A 17,287-nucleotide genomic window follows, 5' to 3' on the forward strand; every position below is an offset into this window, starting at 1 on the left:
GGCCTTCACCCCGAAATTCCTCCAGCCAGCCTCCGAATCTGGATGGCAGCATTAAACCCCTTGTCAAAGCCAACCCGGCCATCTGCCGGCCCCCCACCCCTCCAGCCCATTTTGCAGATGGGTGCAAGGTCTGTGCTGCTGGGGGAGGGTCCCAGGGGACCCGGCAGTGCCGCCCAGCCCCGAGCCCAAGGGCTGCGGGTGCCGAGGGACCCAGGGTGCCGGCTGATGAACCGGGGGTAGCCTGTGGCCCTGGCGGGGAAACCGAAGGGCTCCGGGGGTGCTGGGGGCATGCGCAGCCCCCCGGCTACAGCAAGGTGGTGGAGGAGCTCTCCCGTGGGCAGCAGTCCCTGCGCCCCGTGGGACTGGGGAGTTGGGTCCCCAAAACGCCCCCACAAGCCGCCCCGCAGCCCACTGCCCTCCCTGCTGGGGGGGAGGCAGAGGGGGTGGGAGGGGGGGGCCAGACCCCTCGGGGAGCCTGGGCCACCAACATCCCCAAGCCCCGGCGGTGCCTGAAGAAACCCGAGCGTGTGCCCTCCATCTACAAGCTGAAGCTGCGGCCCAAGGTACGTCCCCGGCGGGACCACAGGCCGGGCAAGCGTCCCTCACGCATCCCCACCCCACTGGGGCAGCGCCCTCCTGCCCCCCGGGGCCAGCATCACCCCCCAGGGCCCCCCCGGCACCCCCAGCCCTGTGGTACCCACGCCGGGGCCAAGCCCTCGCTGGCTGACAGCAGCGCCTGGCTGACTGAGGACGATGAGGAGGTGTGGGTCTGACTCCCCCACCCCGAGTTTCAGTGGGGAGGGACCCCTCACTTGTCCGAAGGTGGGGGCGATGCTGAAACTGGAGCAGTGGTGCCCGAGGTTGACGTGGGCAGCGCAATGGATTTGCTCCCAGGCAACTCAGGGGTCCCCCCACCCGCTCTTCAGGGCTGCATCCCCTCCTTCCCTGTGGGGTTTTTTGTTTTTGGACTGGTAATTCTCCTCCTAAACAGGCACTCTTGTACTGGTTCAGGTGGAAAAATCCAGCCCCAAATTGAGAGAATGGGGCACTTTCTGCAGGGAAGAGGGGTGTAGCCGGCCCCTATGGTGTCCCCCAAAAGCGGGGATGCCCCACACCTGGCATCCAACCATGCAAACCATCTTGTACCTCAGTCTTCCCTGTCTGTACAATGGGACTGACGATCCTCATGTCTTACAATACCAAGAGCCTTAATGAGTGTTTGAGTCACACAGGTCAGGGGGCGGGGGGTCACAGGAGGTGACCCTTGCTGAGCTCTGCCGGGCTTTCTTATGGGTGAAGATGGGAGACCCAGCGTGGGGTTGGTGTCACCTCGGCGGGGATGGTCGTCACCAAGGCTCATTGCAGGCACCGCCGCCCTCCTGAGCCTGCAGCCATGGACCCAGCAGTGTTGTTTGTGCAATAGAGATACACCAAAGCTCTTCTGTTTCAGCCTCTTTTCTGTGTGGGTGGGGAGGGAGAGAGCATAATCCTGATGGGGGGGGTCACGGCTGGTGAAGGGAATTCATGCTGCCAGTCTGCTGTCTGTGTGAGCAGCAAATATCCCTCCAAGAGCTCCATGGGGCCCACAAGAGCCCCATCTTCCAAGAGAGGGTCAAGCCAGACCTACACCCCTGCAGAGGATCAGCAAGATTGAGCGCTGGGGCCCTGTGGATGCAAAACCTGCTTGTAAAATTACTCCTTTTGCAGCGGAGAAGCAAATTCCCCCACCCTGGCCCATTGCCTCCTGCAGAAGGGCTGCGAGAGCGGCAGCGGGGCGGCGAGCAAACTGGTGCCATGGGCAAAGAGCAGCAAGGCGGGTACAGAACAAGGAGGGACAGACCTGATTTTTAATTCGATTTCAAAGAAGGGGGTGCAGGGCGTTACAGGCGGTGTAGACACCTTGGGAATCTCTGACAAGAAGTCCAGGGGGAAAAGGAAAGCCAAGTCCAGGCAACCGGGATGCTCACCGGGGCAGGAGGAGGAGGAGGAGAGGGAAGCATCCTCGCTGGGGCTGGACGGAACCCAAGGCATCGCCTCCTGCGACACCACAGGCACGGGGGCAGAAACCCGGCACTGCGCTGGGGACAGCAGTGGGGACATCCTCAGCCTCTCTCAGGCTCAGGAGCAGGTTATTTTTAGCAGGACCAGGGTGGCATCGGGCCAGCGGTAACACTTTGTACTAAGGGTGTGAGTAGGGGCAAGGTGTGGGTTGCTTGTAGGTGCTGCTGTGCTCCTGGCTGCTCCGATCCCCACAAGCCTGGCCACGCACCGGACCTCCCTGCCCCGGATCCCTGCCTGCACCCGGTGGGTACCACCACCTACCCCCTCCTGGGCTCTTGGGAAAGTAGCTCTTTGTAGCCCTCGTTTTCTCGGGAGCTGGGAAATGCTGTCAAAGCAGTGAGAGTTATTATTACTAATATAACTTTGTCTATAAAGTACAATAGAATATAACAATTATATTTATAACCTTTTTTTTTTTTTTCCAAAATACTAAATAGACGCTATAAAAACCTGTAACTAATTGTGCTATAAACTGCAGGCTACAGGGTTATAACAATGTATTGGCTTAGTCGTTGATATGTATACGTCGGAGCACTTTATAAATGCTTTATTATTAGCATTTACCAAGGAGTTTCCTTCTCAAACAATTTGGAGGGATAAAGCTAGCCAGAGACTGAGAACGTGGACTTACATGTGTTAATAAATCCTGACGAGATGAGGTTGGGGGGTGCCGGTAGGTTTGCCGTGAAGGTGAGGGATGGTGATGAGTGCCACTGCCCTTCCCCGCAGCCACCTGAGACAGACCCGTGTCCCGCCACCGCCTTTTCTCTTTTTTTCCTTATTTCTTTTTTGAGGAAGGGGAATGGGGTTTGGTTCCCAAAGCGGCTGCTGAGGGCAGGAAGGGAGGAGCAGGGTGACCCCAACCCTGCGGCACTGGGGCTGCAGCGCAGGGCCCCGGCGGCAGGGATGGGGCGGTGAATGCACCGTGCCGGAGCTCAGCTGGGCCTGCTCTTAATAGAAAGTGTTACCGAGAGCACAGCGGTGCTTCTGTGAGATGGAAACCGGGCCGTGGGGGGAGAGATGGGGTTGGCGTCCTTTTGCTTCACTGCGGAGAGCAGTGCTGAATATCTGCATCGCCTCGTTACACCAGAAATCACTGAGATGGTTTTGCTGGAGGATGGACCCGCCTCAGATCCTGCCTTGCGGTGGGGCGAGGGTGGCGTTTCAGGGAGCAGACAAGAAGGAGGAATCACAACCCCCTCGGCCTCTTGCCCACCCTTCACCAGCACATTGCCCCAACACCATTTCCTAACAGGGCGTGCACTTTGCCACCCGCTCTGCAGGACAAGACGCAGGTGAGCTGCAAGTCTGGTGTAAAAAACAAGCTGACAGAATAAAAAAATAATAAAAAAAAAAGGGGTGCTCACTTTTGTATTAGGGTATGCAGAGAGAAAAAAAAAGGAATGCAACTGGAAGTGCAACTCCAGCTCCCTATTGCTTCGGAGGCTGCCTTCGCACCGCCGCCGTCTCGCGTGGATGGAGGCGAGCGCGGCCGTGGGAAAGCCCAGCACGGGTCGGAGCTGCCTCACGGCACCGCTGGCGGGGTGTGATGGCACGGGGGGGGGCTGCCTGCCTGCCCGGGAGACGCCGGGGGTTTGGGTTGGAGCGTGCAAAGCCGGTCGCCTGCTGAGCCCGGGACGCGAGGTAGCGGAGGGGTGACCTGCCCGGCAAGGAGTGTTTTGGGATTATTTGGTGTTCGACAGGCTGGTGGGGGAGGAGGAACCTTCCTTGGCTGAACCGGGGCAGAAGGGGGGCTCGAAGCCCTGGGGAAGCAGCACCCAGCACCCCAGGGGGGTGTAAGGGGCAGGGTGGGGGCTTTATTTTTTTTTCCCCTTCCTTGCCTTCATTCAGAAATTCCACCTGGAAATCTGACCCAACTGAGCCAAAAGAGAGCCTGTGTAACATGGCCTCTTGCTGGAGGCTGCTCTGCCCTCCAAGGGGAGAAATTCCAGCTCCGCAGGGAGGAAAATGGGACTCCCATCTCCACCGTGCCCCAGGGATGGAGCCACCCCCGGCACATCGGGACGCAGGTGTTGGGCAATTTCCTTCCAGGGGCAGGCGATGGCAGGCTGCAGCGAGCATTGCCCCTGCGGTGCCGGGGCAGGAGCCAGCAAGGACAGACCCAACAGCCAACCTCTGGGCACCGTCTGAGACATCTCCTCCACCCCCTGGGTGCCGCGGAGCATTTCAGGCACGGCAGAAACACAGACCCCACCCCCGGGATGGCTTTGGCCCAGAGCACCAAGGTCCTCCCTCACCCCTCGCTACCTCCAGGCAGCCCGGCCACTCACCCGCTCCAACTTGCCGGTGGCCACTGCATCACCCTGCCCAGCACCGCCCAAGGTGCATCATCCACAAATGTCACCGCAGGGTGCCAGCGCCAGCGGGGAAGCAAACCCCGAGGTGCCTCTGGCACAGCTCCCACCGCGGCATCACCCCCGCAGAGAGCAGCGACGCCGGGGAGCCGCGGTCCCCGAGGACGGTCCGTCGGGGCAGGGGGGGCTCACATGATGGTGCATCGGTTCCTGCGCAGGGCGCCCTGGAAGCGGATGGTGGTGTGGACGTGCTTGCAGCGGGCACAGCCCACGCTCTTCAGGAGCTCGCTGAAGAGCAGCAGGATGTGCCAGTTGTACTTGGCTGAGCACTCGATGTAGCCGCACTTCCACGTCTTCTTCACCAGGTTGGAGACGTTCCAGCGCGGGATCACCCGGCCCCGCTGCAGGTCCCGCTTGTTGCCCACGATGATGATGGGTGTCTCCGAAGTGCCGATGACCCTGGGGAGGGCAGGTGGTGAGGGAAGACAGAAGGAGATGGGGCACAGCGCAACGACCGACTGGCCCACAGACACCAACCCATCCCAAACCAGCTCTTGGCTTTGGCTTGCCAGCAGGGATGTGCCTCCTCGTCCTGTCCCCTTGTCCCTCTCCGTGGCCAGTCACCCACTGTGGCAGCCCCAGTTGCTTTCTCAGGGATGGCTGCCCTTGCCCACAGGGGATACCTGCCCGGGGTCCTGCTCCTTCTCCTGCCCTCAGGTCCAGTTTTGCTTTTACTTTTGGGCTCCCAGCCCTGCAAAGGGGCTTTGTCCCAGTCTGTAATATCTCATCTCTGATGCCAAGAGCAGGGGAGCACTGGGGCAAGCCGTACCACCCTGCCAGGAGCCGCGGGGGGATGTACTCTCCAGCAAAGAGATCCCTACCTCGTTTCCAGGATCTGCTGGCGGATGGTTTTGATGTACTCGAAGCTGTCAAAGCAACAGATGTCATAGACCAGGATGTAGGCATGGACGCTCCGGAGCCCCCTGCAACACACGTCCGCCCACTCCTGCAAGGTGCAGAGAGGGATCAATCCTGGCTCAGCCCCACCGCTGTGCCTGGGGGATGCCCTGCTCTGCTTCAGGGCTGGGCACGTCAAGGTGGCTGCTGTGCTGGCAGGTAGCAAAGGGGCTGCACGGTCCCTGGCCCCGACACCCAGCACCCACCTCTGCTCTGCCCTGATCCATCCCTGTGACAGCTGCATCTGCCCCAACAGCCCTTCAGCCCCCCACCATCTCTGGAGATCCCTCACCCGCCTTGTTAATCCAGATGAGAGATAATGGGATTTGTCAACCCCAATTCCTCTCTTGAGCAAGGATTACAGCCTGCCCAGTGCGCAGTGGCCCAGAGGCAAGCTGGGAGCGAGCTTGAATGCATCCCCCTGGCCTGGATGTTAAAGCTTCATCCTCCAGAGACACAAATTAGGTGTGTTAATTAGTGATGCATCCTGGTTCTTGGGCAGGGCAGGTGAGGAGGATCCCTGTCCCCATGAGGATGGAGGTGATGGCCCAGCAGCTCCATAGGTCAGAAGGGAAAGGTGACAGCAAGGCTGTTTGGAGGGGACATGGGGACAGGAGAGGAGCAGTGGCTGCTCAGGAGGGGGGTCTGTGAGAGTGAGATCAGGAGCCAGGGCAGAGGCGGTCAGGGGTGACATCCCCACAGCCAGAATTTGGAGCTGTAATAAATACATGTTGTTAGGAAAGCTTTGCGCTTCCAGGAATAACAGGATTTTTTTTCCCATGCTATAGGAGTGAAAATCTGCCCCGATTCCAGCCACTTTCCCAGCCCAGCAGTGGTACTGGGAATGGCAGCCCATGCAGGCAGCACCGCAAACCCTCCTGAGCACCGCTGGAGAGGAGAAAGATGCACCAAGGAGGAAAGGCATCACTTCTCCCTGAGCAAACCTCTTCAGTACTGTGAATCATCCCTTTCTGAGTTTGTCATCAGAATGAGGCAAAATGAGAAGACCTAGGACCAAAGGGAACTGGGAAAAGGAAAGTTTTGGAGTGCAGGTTGGTCTCCGTTGTAGACCGCGGCACGGGAAGGAGCTGGGAGCAAGCGGCATGGCACAGCCTGTCCACCGAGGGGAGATGATGTGTGGCTCCTTGGTCTCTCTGAGAGATGCAGGTGGATGAAGCGGCAGCGTCTCAAGTTACTCTGAGTCCTGATAACACCCGGGAGATTAATAAATCACAGCTATTTCACCACACTGGGGTGCAGCTTGTTCCGGTGCTGTGATGTCAGGATGGTTTTCCCCGTGCAGGGCAGGTTTCCCGAGACACTCGGGGCTGGAGGAGGGTCACACCACGCATCCTGCCTGGTCCCGTGAGGGAGCGGGATGTTGGGGAGCCACTGGCACCCACTCCTCTCCCAGGACATCACTGCGGGGATGCTGCTCATGGGCACAGAGCGAAGCCCAGCGACGTTTCCCAGCAGACAGAGCCATATCCCCCACCGTGGTCCTCTCCCTTCCCCTCGGAGCCATCCCTCCGACCACCCTCTCTTCCCTGGAAACCTCCATCTGTTCCCACCGGCCGCCTCCTCTTGGGCACAGCAAGGCAGGGAGTTAATTGAGTATGTTAGCGTCGGCTGCCGTGTCAATAAATTACCCTTTGCTATTTCGGGCTGTCTCTCGCGCTGACCTTTCGTTCCCTCCAACATGCCGATTAATTTTTAAACCTCCTCCTCACCCGCAGAGTGTTCACTTCGCCTCCTGCCTGACAGCACAGGGGAAACTTGGAGCACTACAAGACCCCTATAACCCTGTCCCTGTCAGGCACAGGAGCAATATAATTATGTTGATTAAAAATACAAGAAGGTCCAGCTCCCATGGAGGTGCCCCCACCAGTGGCATGGCCCCCTGGCACGGCTGTGGCCACGGCTGGGCACCTCCAGCTCCTTTTCCCACAGCGGTGGCATGACTTGTGCCCCTGGGTCAGGGCCACCCCTTTTTTCCCATTAAACCCCCCCAAGCAGCTGGCAGTGGTGGCAATGCCTTCCAACCCCACACTGCCTTTTGGGGGGCTCTTTTGGAAGCACCTGAGAGCACTGGGGGGTTGAGGAGGAGCCGGTGGGCTCAGCACTCTGGGGACAAGACCAGGCGATGCTGGGGGGATGACGGCCACTCTAGGAGGGGACAAGCAGCCCCACCCTGCCTGGATCAGGCAGTGGGCGCATCAGGGTCTGGCTCTCCAGGAACCCCTGGTTTTCACCCAAATGCTCTGGCCATGCTCCCCCAGCCCTTTGCTGGCCCCGGCTCTGACAGCCACGGAACTGGATCCCAGTGCTCTGGGATCGACCGCCCAGCTGGACAGGACTGTGGGCATTGCCAGAGCCACGGTCTTCAGAGTGGGATGGCGTCCCTCCTGCATTTGCCATCTTTTTAGGTGAAAAAGCCTTAAAAGACACTTTATCCTGGGCCTGCTCAGCCAGCAGCCATGAGGACATGACTCCTCGCACCAGCCTGTAGCAAGCAAACCCCGGCGTGGAGGAAGAAGCATCCCCTGAAGAGGAGGAACTGGGACCCCACAGGGTTAATCAGCAAAAGCCCAGGGAGGTCACCGGAGACCCCCCCAACGTGGAGGTGCCACTGCACCGAGCCAGGTGCGTCCCTACCTGCAGGGTGTTGACGGGGAAGGCGGTGATGGGGGGGAAGTCCATGATCTGCAGGTCGTGGACGTGGCCGTTCATGACGACAGCGGGCAGGTAGACGCGGCGGGCCGTGGTGGGCACACAGACCTCGCTGAACTCGTTGTAGAGGAACTGCCGGACTATGGCGCTCTTGCCCACGCCCTGGGCTCCCAGCACGGCGATCTTGAACGTTGCCACCATGCCGCTGCGCGCCGGCCGCTGCCCTGGTGCTGCCCCTGCAGTGCCGAGGCTGCATATTCCCGCGCAGGGGGCCTCAGCCCCATTCAGGATGCATTTCCCCTCCGGGACAGCCCATCACTGCAAGGCCAAGGAGAAGCTGGTCAGATCCTAGAGACACCCTGGCAGACTCCACTATTGCTTCAGGCGATAATTTTCCAAGCAGAAGCTCATGGAAAAGGGTTGTATCTGTCCTCAGGGAGCAGGAGCATCCCCCAGGGCTGGGCAATGTCCCCAGCGGGGACCTCAGCACTGTGACACCCCGGAGTCCCCCTCAGAGGCTCCCACCCTGCAGAGCCAAGGAGAGCCAGGATTTGAGCGAACTTTATCCCAGGAAGGTTCTCACAGGCACGTTCAGCCCTTTTGGTACCAGAGCAAGGAAACCTCCTGGAAAGGGACTGTCTGCGGCTCAGGGTTTGCCCAGCCCTGGCAGCAGCGGGGTCCTGGGCTGTGCTGGGGACCTATCCCACAGCACCCGTGGCAACCGTCACCGGCTGCTCCATCCTGGTGCTGCCCCAAGCTGGGGAATCCATCTTCCCTCCACTTGGACAGCCAGAATTGCCTTTTGCTGGGGCGGGGGGGGGGGGGGAAATTGCTCTGCGCCTGCAAGCGACAGCTTTAATGTTTAATTTCAGGCTTTGAGCGTTTGGCAATTAACTTGATGGAGGCTAATTTCCGAGCCAGCTGATGGGGTGAGCCCACAAAGCTGCTGGCACAGGTGCTGAGGCTGGAGGGGCCCCAGGGCGTGCGGGAGGACGCAGGGTGATAGCCTGCACATGTGGATGTGGGAGAGGAGTCCAAGGAGCCCAAACACCCGCTGGCACTGGGTTCCAGACCAGGAGCTGTGATGGAAACAGCAAGGGTGAGGGGCTGTGTCCCACTTCTGCTCGCTCCTGTCGCTAGGATGCGGCTTGTACTTTATCCCAAAGTGTGGATGCTTGTACCAATTTGTGATGCTCTGGTCCGTTTTCCCTGAAAACCATTCCCAAAGCACAGGGCAGGAGTTCCTGAGCTGGCAGAAAGCAGCAGGTTCAAACCACCCTGTCCTGCCTGTTTGATGGAGGTTATTTGCCCCAGGGAGAGCTCAGCCATGGAGGTTCCCGCTGCTGGGTGCCGGGGAGGCCGGGCTCCCCGCGGTCCCCCAAGCTGAACCATGGCTCGCACCACCCTCACCCTCCTCGCAGCGGGGCTGGGGCCAGCAGGGCCCGATCCAGCCCCAGGGCAGGAGCGCAGGTTTGCAGCCAGGGCTGGGGACCATGGCACGTCGTGCTGCTGGGGCCGTCCCTGGGGTGCTCAGTGCCCTTGGGGGCCCGCTCGCCCCAGTCAAGGCAGCAGGAGCATTTCTGTGCCACATGCAGGGAAACGGGGGGTGCAGGAGCCCCCACACCCGGCCCTGCTGGGGCCTTTCTCCACCAGCAGAAAGCAGTGTCATGGCAAGTCCCGGGGGGCCACTCTGCTGCAGGGACAACCCCGTCCCCCACAAACCCTTCCTCCTCGCAGAAGCAACCCCAGCTCCTCTGCGGGGCCGGAGGGTGATGGAGCGACACGGCTGGAGACCCAGCACCCGCGGGGCTGCCCTGAACCGCGGAGCAGGCTGAGCCCTGCCGTGCCACCCCACAAACCCCATCCATCCCCCTCCGGGCGGGCACACGGGGGCCACGCGCGGGGAAGGCTGGCTCACGGGCCCAGAAAGCGGGCTCGCACCCCGAAGCATCACAGGCCGACCCGACGGCTCCCGGCCCCACGAGCATCTCAGGCCACCGTGGGAAACTGAGGCGCAGAGGGGGGACGCAGCCGGGGCGGCCCCGCGGTGGGGTGGCAGAGGGGGGGACCAGCCGGGGGGGCCCCAAGCGCCCAGCGCAAGGCCGAGCTCGGCGCGTTGCAGGGCCGGGCGGAGGCTCGCAGGGGGCTCCCGGGGAGGATGCCCCGACCCCCGGCGCGACCTTGGGTACCCCACCGCCCCCCAGCACCTGCCACCCCGCGACACCGGGGGCAGCCGGAGGAGCAAGCCCTGACCCCCGCGGGGCGGGGGCGGCGGCAGCATCCCGCACCCCGCAGCCCACCCCGACCCTCCCGGGGGGATGCTCTCGCCGCGGCGGGCAGCGCAGCATCCCCGGCACCGGCCCGCGGCAGGGGGGGGCTGTGCTGGGGCTGGAGGAGGTCTGGGGGTGCCGGGGGGACACACACGCACCCCCCAGGCCGGCGGGGTAGGGGTGGGGGTGGGAAGCGGGGAGCACCGGCGCTCAACTTTCGCTGGGGACCCCCCTCCCCGGTCCATCCCCCCCCCTTCGGCCCTGCCCAGCGGCAACTTTGCCCCCCGTCCCCCCGCTTCCCGGCGGCCCCCCCCGCCCCTACCTTGCAGCGGCGGCCCGGGCCGGCGGCGCCCCGGCGGGCGGCGGAGCCATGCGGCGAGCCCGGTGCGGGGCGGGCGGCCCCGCTGCAGAGCCCCGGCCCGGCCCGGCCCGGCCCCCGCCCGGCGCGGCGCTACCGAGGGGCCGGAGGCGGCGGCGAGGGGCGAGGGGCGCCGGGCGGGGAGAGCGGCCGCCGCTGGGTCGCAAAGCCCGGCCGGGGCGGGGGGTGGGGGGCAGGCGGTGGCCGGGGAGGGAGGCAGGCAGGCAGGCAGCGCTCAGGCAGGGAGGCAGGCAGCGCCCGGGGAGGGATGCGGGGATGCCCAGGCGGGGAGGCAGGCAGCGCCCGGGGAGGCAGGCAGCACTGCTGAGGCGGGGATGCAGGCAGCGATGCCCGGGAGTGATGCAGGCAGTGCCCGGGGAGGGATGCAGGCAGTGCCCAGGCAGGGAAGGAGGCAGCGCCCTGGAAAGGAGGCAGAGAATGCCCAGACCGAGTCGCAGGAAGCCGGGAGGGACACCGGCTTCTCCCGGGGCTCTGGGGAGGTGCCGATGGGAGAAGATCCTCCCATGTCCCCCCTGCAGTGTGCTGGGTGCAACACCGTCACCCCGCCGCTCCCCGGCGCCCAGCAGCCTCTGTGGCCTCACGCCCAGCCCGTGGGAGCCCCCTGAGGCCAGACTCCTTTGGGGGAGGAGGGTACGACCCCTCCCAGGGAGCCTTTCCCTCCTCTGACACTGCTGCTCGGTACGCTCTTGGGCACATCACTTCACCTCCGTGCTGTGCCAGCCCCTGGTCCAGTTGGCAGGGCTGGGGGTTTCTCTGTGCCCGCTGTCACCGGCGGGTGCTCTCAGGTCAGAGGGGTAAGAAATCCCCCCTAAGGGAGGGAGATTTCTGTTGCAGTGTCTGTATTTTTGGGATGTCCCACACTGAACATTTACCTGCGTGCTGGATAGCGAGGAAGATGCTGGTCGCACCTCCTGGGAGCGTGGTCCAGGCCCCTGTAACGCGCTGCTGATGGACTCCCCACACCTCTCTGCTCCCCAAAGCAGACCCTGAACCCCCCTCCAGCTCACCGTGACACCAGTGAGCACCGGGGTGTCTCCGTGGGTCTGGCTGCGATCATGCAGCCCCAACACTGGCCACGGCACAGCCAGGCTCCCCCCAGCCTTGTCAGCACCTTTGGCCGGGAAAAACATCATGTCCAGGGGCTCCTCTCCAGGGTGAGGAGAGAGTACAAGTGGCAACACATTGTCATACCCTTCCTGTGGGAAAAGGGGACAGCAGACACAGCCCCACAGCTCGGGGGGATGAGGGCAGCTGGCAAAACATGGGACAGCCTTTGTGCCTCTCTGCGCCAAGGCTGGGGCTGAGATCAGCACCAGGCAAAGGGAGTCAAAGCCCCTTTTTGTTGTCTCACATTACACCCAGGCTTTCAGAGATTTGAGGCTTATTTCCCTGCAGAGCTGCCGGATGCTCGCAGCTAGGGAAATATTGAGGTGTCCCTGGGGGTTATTACCAACCTTAGTTGCTGCTCTGCCTCCACAGCCCCCCAGCTCCCATTCCCTCACCACCATAAACCAGCCCTGAGCCCTGGAATATTTCTGGGAGAGGGCAGGGATCGCGCCTGCATCTGAACTTGCCTGCACAATTCAGGCTCCAGCCTCGGGGCTATTTTTAGCAGTTCCCTCTGAGATGCTCTTCACTTGCAGTTTTATTTGTGAAATTTAATATAGGAGGTAGGGGGGAGGGGAGTGGGGCTGGATCCTGGTGCGTCCCCACTGGCTGGGAGGCTTATCCCAGCCTCAGCGACAGGAGACCGACGCAAACCTGAAATCATCTGTCTAAGAGCTCCGGTGTCCTGGCACGCAGGCGACAGCAGGGGACAGGCAGAGCTGATGGCTCAGGGGGGCTGTGGTCAGCGCCCGCCTCTGCCAAAGCCTCCAAACTCCCTGCCTCTCCCCATGCTGCATCGTGGGCTCAGGGACCTGCCGTCACCCGATGCTGGCCCTCAGCACACACGCTGGCATGGAGCAGGATGCGTGCGAGGCTGGCAGGAGCAGCGGGGATTTTGGGGAGCCTCCAGCCAGAGCAGCAGGGTGCTCCCTGGGAGATCCCTGCCCCACGGCATGGGCCTCAGGAACGGCGAAGGACGGTGGGGACCAGCCACCCTGGATCAGCTCCCAGCCCAGAGAGCATCACCTGTGTCCCCTGAGCTCCCAGCACCAGTGGCTAATGATGCTAATGAAGAAAACCCAGTTTGCAAGGTACAGCATGGCCCAGGGTTGGTGTGTCCCCATTTACAGGGCAGGAGTGTGCCTGCAAATCCAGAGCAGCAGGAAAGACCAATTTCTCCCCAAGGAGCCCCTGACAGAATGGGGAGGGATGGAGAAACCTTTCCCTTTGCCACAGGACATGGAGGGAACAGCGGCCAACACGGCAGAGCCCTGAGCATCTTGCAGCAGCTTTTGTTCCCGTTGAGCCAAATGCTGCCCCAGGCTCACCCCCAGCATGACGGCAGGAGCTGACCCACAGGGGGGAATGAGGAACCCATCCCACCCCATCCCCTCCCCAACGGCTGGGCGTGCAGCCCATCCCAGGCACACCAGGGATGCGTGAAGGGACACAACAGCAACATCAGTGACCCCAAAGCAGCCTGTCACTGTTGCTACTAGACACACACCCCAGCTTCTATCACAAAAACATCCCAGTGCGGGGCATCACGGGCTGACACAGTACCTGTCAGCCCAAGTCCTCGGAAGGTAGAAGTTGCCTTGTCTCCCAGTGCTGCTAAGCCAAGGCTGGGCAGGGGTGAGGGAGAGTTGCTCTGCTTGAGAGCAGCACCTCCCAAACCCGCTTCTCGTGTTGTTGCGCTGATGGCCACCTCCAGTGCTGGGTTTGGGGCTGCCTGAGCGTGCCTCTGGCCCGATACAGAGGTTTTGCAGCCCAACCCATCCTGCCCGAGGGAGGACCAGAGATGGCAAAGCCCTCTGGAAAATGCCAGCACCAGTCCAGGGCAATCCAAATGCATCAGCGCCTCATGTGATTTTTATCATTTCACCGCCAGGAAAGCAGGTCATGTTCCACACAGCCCACCTGGGGCCCAGAAAGGGATAAATGGGTACACCCACCTTCTGCTCCCCATCATACACTGTCCGTGCTGAGGTGCCAGTGCCTCCTGCAAGCCAGGGCCCCTTTCCTGCTGCCCTTCAGGATAAGAGAGCAGCAGCTAGAGGCAGAGGACTGAGGACATCTGCTACCCCCTCACCCTGCAAGCCCCTGTTTTGGGGGGTCTGCACTGTAGAAGTGGCTGGTGAAAAGAGGATGAAAGGCTCCCGGTGAGCAAAAAGTCTCCTTCTCACCAAATCCAGCCTCCAGCCCTGCCGGCTCCCATAGGCAGGGCCAAAAGCAGGGGAGTCAGATCCTCTCGCCAGCCCCACAGAGCCACACACAGCCACAGCATCGTGGAAATGAGTTTATTGACACAGACGGCAGGTAAAGCCTGAAGAGCAACACAACTACGCGGCGAACACTCGAACGAGCGGCGCGGCAGGAGAGGAGGGCGAAACGCCACCGACCGAGCCCAGGCTCTGCCCTGCAGCACAGAGACACCCACGCGCCCGAGGAGCTGGGAAGAAATGTGGCAAGAGAAGGGGGTGCTCAGCAGCCCCTCCCCACGTCGAAGCTACACCGGCTGTTTAGTGGAGGAGGCTTAAGTGTCTGTTCTGACCCTCTACCATCTCCTCCCTGCCCCGACACAGCGTTGTACCCAGTGCCACTGGTGCTTCCTTAATTGCTCTATTAAAGATTTTTGCAGTGCACCCGCAGGGCTTGAAGCAAACCACCTCGCAGCACACATGGGCAAAGGGGCCAGGGCTGGATTGTTCCAGCTCTGCCCCACTTTTTACCCAGCTAGAGCACAGGGGTTCCTTCACATTGACACCACTTCCTGGGGGTCCTGCAGCTCCCCTGCCCTGCTGGAGTCTCTTTCAGGGCATTGTGACCTTTTCCCAGCACTGGCTTCTTGGTTGCAGACAGTGCCAAAGCCCTGATGAACCATCTCCCACCGTAAAACATTTATTGACTTTGAATGTGGCATCTAAAAAGACAACATGGGGGTTGCTATGCATAAGAGCTTTACTCGCTGGGGAGGAGATGGCATCAAAGCATGCTGGGGAGGGCAAAGCTGTTCTGGTTAGTGGCTTGGTTTAAGCAGGACAAGCTATGGATGGAGCAAGGACATGCAAGAGGCTTTGCTTTCACTGCTGTTGTCGCAGCACTTAGTGGTTGCAATGTGGTGAGTCCACAGCCATGGACTGGAAAGGGAAGAGGTCCTGGCCCTAAGGACAGGTCAGAAAAGAAGGGCCAGGGCATGGGGCTGCTTAGGACAGAGGGTGAGAGCAGGAACCCGATCGGCCCTTGTTACCATGTGCCTCTGGGCACAAAGAGCTAAGCTGCAACTGGAAGAAACATTTCCACAATCCACTCGACTCCCTGCCCAGGCAGGACCTGAAGCCCCGAGGCAGGCAGGGTGCAAACACCGCCAAGCCCAAACCATCTCCCATCACGCCACAGCCTGGGTTTTGGGGGACAGCACGGGAGCAGGGAGAGCCACTCCGCTCGCTGCAGCACCCCGGGACACTGCCAGCAGCAGCCTCTAGCCGTAGGGGCAGGGCTGTGTGGCCCCGGCGGGGAAGCAGCACTGCCACATTGGGGTTTACCACCGCGGGCCTCGGGGACAGGCGAAGGCAGCACAGCTCAGGCGATGGCTGAGAAGGCAGTTTGGCCATAGCAGGCACCGAAAGAACAAAGAAGAGAGGCTGCAGATGGGCGAGGATGCAGAGACCATACCTGGAACTCTGGGAAGAGCCTTTTGCTCTGAGCAGGCTCATTTCCTTCATTTCATCCACTCCTGTCCCATTATCAATCTAGGCCTCCAGCTCCTCCCCACACAAAAGCAGCCTCGCTTCTCAAATCAGCAGCTAATGAGCCAGGGAGATGGCTGGAGTGAAAACACACCATCAAAAGCAGAGCTGAGTCTGCCAGCACAAGTGTAATAAAAAAACCCCCTTCTCTTTAGGGCTCCATCCGCCTCCACGGACTGAACTGATGGCTCTGTTCCTAGTTCCCCGAGGCCATGCTCACCCTGCTAGAGCCCGATGTCCCTGCAGGGCTCCCAATACTTCCTTGGAATCACCTTCCCTTTAAGCCAATTACAATAGAAAAACTCAAAAAAAAATGTATAAAAATATAAAATAAAGTGCAGTGTTATGTTTTCGACAATTTTGCCTTGTTTTAATGAGCCAACGTGTGGTTTTTGCTTGTCTTTTTTTTTTTTTCAATGAGCGGTATTTTACAAAATCGTAACTACGCCTAAAGCCATTTAGAAAACACTGAACATTGGCACAAAATGGAGAAGCCCACGAGTACGGACAAGTGAGGGGCGAGGGGGACGTGGGAGTAGTTGAAGCAGTGGTTACAAACTCCATGGACGCTAAAAATATCAAAGGGGTTTGTTCCCTATCATCATTAGCACGTGGATACTAATTGCTACCTTGTTTAATCAGTGCCTTTGACTGAAATCCTACACATGAATACAGCTGCTTCCAGTTAAGAGTGCTTTTCCCCACACCAGTGGTGAAGGAGAATCTGGGGACCCCTTTCTCCCCGCTCCTTCTGCAGGGTGAGGCACAGGCTGATCTCCTGTTAGTTTTTCAAGATGGCATCGTAGGCCTGGTAGATGTACTGGGACACTTCAGGAGCTCGGCATTTCAGGGAGAGCTGTGGAGAGGAGAGGAGAGGTTAGCGGAGGTGTGAAGGGAGGCAGGAGCTTTCTACCATCTCCACAAAAGCAACTGGAAATGTCTGACCTACAGCACGGGTTGGACACATGATGGGTGTAGCTGATGACAGTCACCCAGAAGATTTCTCCTGGATATTGTCACCAACACCAAACTGCCTCTTCAGAGCTTGCTACAAGCAGGAGGAGGTACCTGAAAGCAAACTCCCACTGTGGGGTTCCCAAATTCCTTAACAAATGTAGGTGCCTCTGCAGGCATGAAGGAAGGGGACACTGCCCCAAACTCTGAGACGAGGGCCTTGCTTACCCGCACGTTGTAAATCACAGCACTGAACCTGGGGGCTTCTCACGATTTGCTGCTCAGTCCTGACAGACACAAGCTTGGCTGTCACCCCTCTCTAAAGCAAGGATCAGGCCGAGACCAGGTTTGTGTCATCAGTCCTTGGGCAAACACTTCAAATCACCCTCCAACACCCTCTTTTACCCATTGGTCCCTAGACCATGGATTTTTTTTTTTTTTTTTTGAAACTCCTGAAACAGCTTCCAACAGGAGATAAATCCTCTTACACCAGGATGCTCAGACACACAAGTCCTCAGAAGGGGAGCAAAGTCAAGGAGAATAGCTACAGGAGCACATGATGCAGGACAGAGCGCACCTTCCCACCAGCCATAGGCTGACGACAGCACAAGGCCAAAGAGCCTCGGAGATCCAGACAGCCGGGCTCCGCTGCAGGAACGCGGCAGGGCATAAATTTCTCCTTGTTTATGAGAGGGGGAAGGGCATCCTGGCAATGCTTTCTCGCTGATGTTTCCTGGCTTTATCTCTGGATAACCTTGGCAAGTAACTGCTCATTGCTGAGTGGGCATTATCCCAGCTCACTGGTAACAGAGCAGTGCAATTCTG

General features: G+C 60.2%; 2 protein-coding genes across 6 annotated transcripts in view; both read right to left on the reverse strand.

The window, feature by feature from the left end:
- Positions 1 to 2,454: 2,454 nt before the first annotated feature.
- RASL10B (RAS like family 10 member B) lies at positions 2,455 to 10,692 on the reverse strand. 2 transcript variants are annotated; one of them, XM_074845314.1, is made up of 4 exons: positions 10,596 to 10,692; positions 7,989 to 8,321; positions 5,258 to 5,302; positions 2,455 to 4,835 (listed from the first exon to the last, which is right to left on the reverse strand). In XM_074845314.1, the coding sequence occupies exons 2-4, from the start codon at positions 8,202 to 8,204 to the stop codon at positions 4,494 to 4,496; spliced, it is 603 nt and encodes a 200-aa protein (XP_074701415.1). In that variant the 5' UTR covers positions 8,205 to 8,321; positions 10,596 to 10,692; the 3' UTR covers positions 2,455 to 4,493. The 2 variants fall into 2 exon arrangements, with proteins under 2 accessions (XP_074701415.1, XP_074701413.1); XM_074845312.1 differs by having other exon boundaries at positions 5,258 to 5,382.
- A 3,353-nt stretch (positions 10,693 to 14,045) lies between these two features.
- AP2B1 (adaptor related protein complex 2 subunit beta 1) overlaps positions 14,046 to 17,287 on the reverse strand; it is an 80,071-nt gene continuing 76,829 nt past the window's right edge. For all 4 annotated transcript variants that reach the window (XM_074845461.1, XM_074845458.1, XM_074845459.1 and 1 more), the window contains one exon: positions 14,046 to 16,364. In XM_074845461.1, coding sequence (XP_074701562.1) covers positions 16,290 to 16,364 — 75 coding nt within the window. In that variant the 3' untranslated portion in view covers positions 14,046 to 16,289. The remainder of the gene's footprint in view (positions 16,365 to 17,287) is intronic.

The sequence above is a fragment of the Strix aluco genome, chromosome 19, assembly GCF_031877795.1.
Source record: "Strix aluco isolate bStrAlu1 chromosome 19, bStrAlu1.hap1, whole genome shotgun sequence".
In the NCBI taxonomy this organism is placed as follows: Eukaryota; Metazoa; Chordata; class Aves; order Strigiformes; family Strigidae; genus Strix; species Strix aluco.

Coding starts and splice junctions, on each gene's coding strand:
- RASL10B (XM_074845312.1), bottom strand. CDS start 8,204: ATGGTGGCAACGTTCAAGATCGCCGTGCTGGGAGCCCAGGGCGTGGGC. Junction 5,383..7,988: donor TCCCCGTCAACACCCTGCAG/GTAGGGACGCAC, acceptor TGCACCTTGCAG/GAGTGGGCGGACGTGTGTTG. Junction 4,836..5,257: donor CAGCAGATCCTGGAAACGAG/GTAGGGATCTCT, acceptor TGCCCTCCCCAG/GGTCATCGGCACTTCGGAGA.